General features: G+C 34.8%; 1 protein-coding gene across 1 annotated transcript; it reads left to right on the top strand.

The window, feature by feature from the left end:
* The first annotated feature begins 292 nt into the window (after nt 1-292).
* On the top strand, nt 293-7,438 carry LOC140813694 (uncharacterized). Its single transcript, XM_073172334.1, has 8 exons — nt 293-487; nt 2,474-2,542; nt 3,172-3,297; nt 5,106-5,188; nt 5,289-5,364; nt 5,908-6,093; nt 6,208-6,336; nt 6,954-7,438. Exons 1-8 carry the CDS (start codon nt 407-409, stop codon nt 7,116-7,118), a joined length of 915 nt encoding a protein of 304 aa, XP_073028435.1. The 5' UTR covers nt 293-406; the 3' UTR covers nt 7,119-7,438.
* The last annotated feature ends 40 nt before the right edge of the window (nt 7,439-7,478 follow it).

Genomic DNA, 7,478 nt, shown 5'->3' with positions numbered 1-7,478 from the left:
CTCTTAGCATAAAAAGTAATACTTTTTCATGGGTGACCCAAATAAGAGATCCGTCTCACAAATACGACCCGTGAGATCGTCTCACACAAGTTTTTGCCTTTTAACAAACCCTTGATTTGCATACATTCAAGTTAACCTTACAAAAATAGTTAAAAAATTCAAACTTCAAATTGACATCGAACTCGAATATACTTAATTCGAATCCTCAATTTTTACTAATATTAAGTTTGATTTGGTTTGTTGACATATTATATATTATTATATTATATTATTTAATTCATTATATGTGTGCTCCTACAGTCGAATAGAGGAAATATAGAAAACCGTACAAAATAACGAATTGCAGATTAGGGTTTCTACTCTTCTCGCAACCGATCGAATTATTGTCTCTGAGATTGATTAGAAAATGGAAAACATTGAAGCGGAAGAGGTTAATTTTCAAGAACTTGTTTCCAATCTCTCCACTTACAAACAACAGCTTCAACAGGTACTCTTTCATATTCATGTTCGTCGAATGGAAACATTGAAATTGGTGTGATTCGAATTGTGTTGGGCTGTACTACCTTGAATAATTGATGGCAGAGCTTTAATTTGGGCACGTAACTTTGCAAGTTAATATATTTTTATATTTTTTGCTGAGTGTGCTTGGTGAGGTTTGGATGAGGCAGAGGAGTTTTGATTTCTTTGTTCATCAGGACGTGGATGGAGAGGGAAAACGTCCTATACTAAAAGAGAAATGTAAAATTGGAGGATAAGATATATCTTTCTATGTGACTTTCAAGAATTTAAATGGCGACCTGACTTGCAAATTTGAACATCACAGATGATGAGTGCGCAGTTGGTTTTTTTTTTTTTTTTTTACCAACATAGGTTGCTATCTACTTGGTAATTAACTTAACATGGTTTCTGTGAGGTTTTTGCCGAATTACGCCGATTACTTGCTGTTTTATTCAGTTTTGCTTAGACTCTCTCATAAAAATTGTTCTATGTACACGTGTCAAGGTTGTAAATGGCGGGAGGCGGTGGCGGGGCGGTCGGTGACCGCCTACCGCCTCAGCCGCCCAGGCGGTGCCTAGGCGGTTGATTTTTTTTAAGTAATATTTTATGGATAATCATATGTAATCATGCAATATAATCACAAATAGTCATCATTTTTTTTTATGTAAGATGTGTAATTAAATAATGTTTAAATATAAATAAGCTTCATACAATATAATATCATCTAGATAATATGCAAATAAATATATAATTGCAAACTAACAAAATAATTAATAAAGATTTATCATCATATTAATGTATGCTAACGATGTAATATAATTACTTTTACCAAAAAAACTAAGTTTAAATTTCAAAGTTTCAATCCATTATGAGAACAAGTACTAGACTAAATATAACTAATCTTTCAAATCATCTACATGTGCACCATCAACTACATTCATAATCTTCTCGTCATCGGACTCAAAATCAACATCTTCTTATTTCTCCTCCTCCGATGTATCTAAATCTTCGTCGAGTTCTCTAATGGGGATGTTCCTTGTACTCCTCCTTAGTTTGATAGTGAAGAGTGAAAACCAAAAAAAAAAAAAAGTGGGTGTGTGATTTAAAATAATTAGGATTTTGACTTTTGAGTTTTAAAATATTTAGTATAATTAATGAACCATCTATGCATTACGATTTACGTGTGTACGAAGGGTGAATTTGGTAATTTCATATTATTATTATTATAATATAATAAGCATCAACCCATTATTTTAATTTTATGTCAAAGTGAAAAACAATGTTGTTTTTTTTAAAATATCACGGATAAATTCCAAAAATTTTAAAATAACCCGCCTCGGCCGCCTGGCCGCTTGCTCGTCGCTGGGTCCGCCTACTCGCCGCCTCCACCCGCCTCGGCCGCCTGCCCACCGCCGTATATCTTGGACCGCCTTAAACAACCACCTCATGTGTAGGCGGGGCGGTCGAGGGCCGCCTACCGCCTCGACCGCCATTTAGAACACTGACACGTGTAATGCATATTTTAGGAAAAAAGGTCTTTACAATGTCTATATGCAACTAATTCAATGACTATTCATGATACACAGATGAAAATTTTGCTACTTACTTACTGATCACTGATTTGATTCGTTCTTGTAAATCTCTAAAAAGGTATATCAAAAATCTATTATTGGTTACATAGAGTGAAAATTTTTGGGAGAGTAACCAAAGAATTGGTGTTTTTTTTGTGTATTTTCTTTGTTTTTATGTTTTGGTAGTTGGTCAGAATGGGTGTACAGCTCCACCTTGTATTTTGTAGTTTTTTAAAAAATTCTAACTTTGTAGCAAAGGGATTCTAGCATACCTATTTCCATATTTTTCCTTCTTTACTCCTATTTTTTATTCCTCATGTTCCGATCATATTTTTTTTTTAAGTTTTAATTAAAGTTGGAAATTAAAGTAATTCTTTAACCTTGTTTCTTGTTATTTGAATCAGGTTCAACAACTATTGGATGATCATCCAAAAAACTCTGAATATGTGGATATGGAGAAGGAACTTGTGGAGGTTATCTCCTTTTAATCGTTTACTTTACTATTCTTTTTTTCCCGGTTCTCCCATTAGGATAACCACTTGTACTCCCAAATGCCTTTGATTTGGCATGCACAATGGTTTCTCTCAGCTTCTACTGACACTTGGTTCTTAGAATTGATCTCAGACTAACATATGTGTGAATCAGAAGTCAATAATGATTTACCACTGTATGTTTAAAACTCTGATAAGATTTCCTTCCCTTTTTTGTGAAATTTAATATCAATACATCTTGCTCTTTCTCAAATATTATTGTTGCTCGAACAAGCAGTTTCAAGGAACTACCTCTGACTGAGAAGAGATCTTTATACCCTTTGGTTAGTTAAGGTGAGGATATCTTGTCTTGTTAAGCGAAGCACGCTGATGAGACGTGTCGGATTTGAAAAACTTATGGTCTGAGAGACATTATAAAGGTTCCCATCACTCGTGTCTTGATTCTATTGCAGGTGTGCTATGTTTGATGATGGCCAGCTTGCATCTGTCTCGTGATTTTCAGATGTCACTCGGATTTGAAGTTCAAAGTTTCTGTTTTTAAGTTTATTTTGCCCGAAGTAATTGTTAGTTTGTTGGTTTTTGTTTGGACTTGGCTCATTTTGTGGCTGCAGGTGATTGAGTTGACGGAGGAACTTTTGGCAACTGCAAAACAAAGTGATAGTTATTCTGGAGTTGGCACTGGGATCAGCACTGAACCATCTTCTGCTTCGCATTTTTCTGGGAGCTCATCTGATCTGGTATGTTATATTTTAACTTTTTTCAGAGATTGCTTTTGTTTTTTCGGTGTTGGAATAAATTTTTACTTCAGTTTAACTTTGTAGTTGATACTATTAGAAAGTAACGGTTTACTCCATCTGGATATATTCATGACATTAATATGCAATTTAGAGTTGAGTGTGAATTTCCGGTTGTTTTGGATAAACTAATACTTTTAAATTTGATATGTGTCTTCGACCTTGAATTTTGATTGAGAAATAAAGTCCATCTCTAAGCAACACTTTGCCATTGCCTGCACCATATTTTCTGGCATTAAAACAAATAACCCCACATGCTTGGCACCAAATGATACACCTTTAGTTATTAAGACAGTGATTGGTTTTATTTTTTAATTTTTGGAAAACGTTTTTGGGGAAATTTACGAGAAATGTTTTTTGAAGATAAAAACTTGTGTTTAGTATTATTTTCTTAGAAGATGGTTTTTGTGTTGAATGTCAAATTATGTTTATTTTGTTTGATTAATATTACATAATATTTGAATTGATGTGGATGGTTAATAGAAGGAGATATTTTTTTAAATTTCAAAATATAGCATTTTCAATGAAATGTTATATTATGATAGAGTATGTTCGGAATTTGTATGAAGTTGCATTGAATATATTGATGATGATGTGGAAGCGTTGAAGTTGATAAAATTGATTTTTGGGGAAAGGATTGAAAATGATGTAATGATGATTGATATTTTTTTGGAGAATTGGCAACAAGTTTTAGAAACTAAACTCAAACAATGTAAATTGTTCAAGGTGCACATGTGCTTTAAAGCCAAGTTCAAAAGCTCAATGCATGGTTTCATCTTACAAAGCATACTAGGACATGGTGTTCTAGAATGTAGATGCATGGATAAAAATTCCGTCACATATTCTCTAACTGCACTTCATAAACTAATGAACAATAATAAAAATAGTTATTAGCATATGAGTAATGACTTGATACTGTATATTTATTTCACATTATTTTCATAATTATGTCCTTCAAGCTTGCATTGAGATTTTAAGGTGCACTTAGGTGCATTCTCCCCTAAAGGGGTTCCTTAAGGCCGTGCCTCGCTGTGCCTTAGAGTATAGGCCTGTGTTTATTGGGCTTTTAATGATGTTCAAACCAATTGAATAGAAGAACGTCACACCCTATGTTCCATGAGTAGCCATGATTTGAATGAGAAAACTCTTGAATATGATTCTGTCAGAGAGGGAAAGAGGGGAGCGTTGAGTTGCCACAGCTGTGCTTTAACTGCCGGACAATCTTTAGGTCTAAGCCAGAGTTCTGACCAAACTTCAAATCGTATTATTTTTCTGCTAGGGGCCCGGGGAGCAGTTGGTTGTGATGATGGTGATTACAATGATGAATCATGAACATTCATCCAGTTGTGATCGCAAATTGCAATTGATATGGTGACTGGGATCAATTTGCAATAGGAAGCTGAACCTGAAATTGGATTGAAATTTTTTCTTTGCTTTGTTGGTTTGCATCTTAATTCATTGTTTAATATGCTATGTATTTTCTTAAACCGGCGGTCTTGTGTGCTGTTGTTTATTGTTTGTTTCACTTTTAGTGCTTGTTTTATACCTTGTAGCAGCTAAGTGGTGCAGTCTTCCCATTTTATATCCCAACTTTTCATATCTAATAACTTCTACTGAGTTGTGTCTTGCTAATTTCCAACTGTTCTTTTTGGGTTATTTTTCATTTGCTTTTCCCTCCCACTTTAATTTGGTCATGATTGTACCTTCTATGTTTGGCTAGTGAAACTAATTTTGTTCATTCTGCGCTCCAGAAATCAGGATCAAGAACTGAAATTGTTCATAAGTTTCGTGTTGGCACCAAAGTTCAAGCAGTTTGGAGTGAAGATGGAGAATGGTATCTGAATTTTCAAAATATATTATATGCTACTTCGATTGAATTTCTTTTGTTTGTGTTCTTTCTCTTTTCTGTGGTTTATTGTTGGAATGATATTCAGGTATGATGGAACTATTGAAGGTCATACTGTGAATGGGTATTATATTTGCTATGAGGGCTGGGGTAATAAGGAAGAGGTATGATTTAACTGCCACAATCTTGGGAATTAGCTCTTCTGATTTGAGCCAAACAATTTGATTTTTTGTTGTATTTAAATTTCATATCCCATGGCACCTTATTTTGTTTGGTATTGCCATGATTAATCATTGACAAGATCGTTTTTCTCATACATGTTTATTTTAGTTCATAACCAGCTTTTGAAGTGTAGGTTTACTGTAAAGATTAACTATCTTAATAATGTATCAAATGAATTTTTTCTTTTAAAAAAACATTGATTATGTTAGTTTTCCCTTTGATTTGATGTTTTGATACTCTTTGGCTGTAATGCATATGTATGATTTTCAAATTTTGTTTACCTTCTTTACGATTTCAACAAGTTGAACTAACTAGAATATTTTTAGTGACAATTTGATGGCCTAGAAATTGTCATAGGTCCCAAAGGAACAAACTTAAATCTTTGATTCGTTCTTTTAGTTCTTTTGTTTGCGCTCTCATAATTTGTACTGAAATATTTTTTAGAACACTTGATTTGAGTTGGTTTGTGTAATCGGTGATTCCAGGTGGATCCTGATAACATTAGATCAATTCAAGAAGACACGGCAGACCCGTTGCTTGAAGCTGAAAAGGTAGCCGTGGCTACAAAAGAAGCCCTTAAACGGAAGATTGCTCAAGCTGCTGCCAAAGACTTCCAGTCCTGGACTGTGCCTGAAAAACTTCAAATCAATGTTAATGATCCTGAAGATGTGGTATGTTTAGAATTATCGCTTAACATTTTTGTGATCAATAAGTTCATATTTCAGCTACAACTTATCTAGAGTTCTGGGCTTTGACTTTTTACCTAACAACCTTGCTATTAACAGAAAGCAGCAAAGCGAAAAAAGATACATGCTTTCAAGTCCAAGATGCGGTTGGAAGAGAAAGAGGTTACACAGAATAAGAGACAGAATGCCTGGCAGCAATTCCAGACAACTAAAGGCCGGGCCAAGAAGGTAACCTTGCGAGCAATTCTTGGGCAATAACGATAGCATTTGCATGGCTGCATCTGGAATTGACTTGATAACTTGCTACATGCTAGCAGTCTCTGTCCTTGCTTGCTAAATGAAATTCCCTATTTATGTTGTCCACTTGCATTGCTCCTCTTTTCACCCACAGACCCTAACACTCAAAATTTACCCGTAGACACAGGAGATTAAATGTTGGAAAATTTTAGTCACCTATATTGTATTACGTGACATTTGATCCATCAACATACTTCAATAGCAGTTCGAAAGAAGCTTCAGCATGTCTTATTCCTGTTATTTCTTGATTTTTTTTATAATCCAAATGGTGTGGAGCTTTCGTTTCATATTCCAAATTGTCCAATTTTTCTCATCACTCATCTTTTTTGCTCAGATTGCCATTTCCATTTTCCTTTGTTTTCCCTAAAACCTTCCTCTGATGTCTAAATGTCCAAGCATTAAGTGACCTACTGTATGAGAAGCTTACATATTTTGGTGTACAACTTAAAAACGGAACTTGATTTGTCCTTCCTATTTGTTGTTCTTCTCTTTGTTCATGACACTCTTTGATTTGTCTTTGATTTCATCCGTTTTGAGTTATTCCTCAGGTTGGATTTTTCTCTGGTCGAAAGCGAGAGAGCATATTCAAATCTCCAGATGATCATTTTGGGAAAGTTGGTGTAACCGGAAGTGGGAAGGGCTTGACCGATTTTCAGAAAAGGGAAAAACACCTGCATCTAAAAGGAGCAAATATGGAAACTGCAGACGAGTAGGTATCAAAAGTCGGTTTCGGGTTTTTCCTGTTGTGTTCGAATGTAAGAAGTATACTTAGAACGGCCAATATGTGATACAATTTACCAGCTGTGGGAACATTTAAAAGGCCCTAGATCTCGATTACTGGAATTTGTTTCTCCAAACAGCAGTTGCTCTGTTTTACATTGTTTTCTACGAAAAAGGCGATGGCAGTTTGAGTGATGAGGTTAAGGTTTCGTGGAATTTCAGATGTTTCAGCATTAGAATACCCAAATAATGTATTAGTTTACCTGATATTCATATTTATGTATTGTGTGAGAAATGTGCTCAAACTTGTTAATTGTTCCATGTTGCGTTCCAATTCGGGGTTTAGCTTCTAA

Source organism: Primulina eburnea, chromosome 15 (assembly GCF_022965805.1).
Source record: "Primulina eburnea isolate SZY01 chromosome 15, ASM2296580v1, whole genome shotgun sequence".
In the NCBI taxonomy this organism is placed as follows: domain Eukaryota; kingdom Viridiplantae; phylum Streptophyta; class Magnoliopsida; order Lamiales; family Gesneriaceae; genus Primulina; species Primulina eburnea.
The sequence above is the reverse complement of the archived record's forward strand: the minus strand, read 5'-3'. Positions and strand labels throughout refer to the sequence as shown.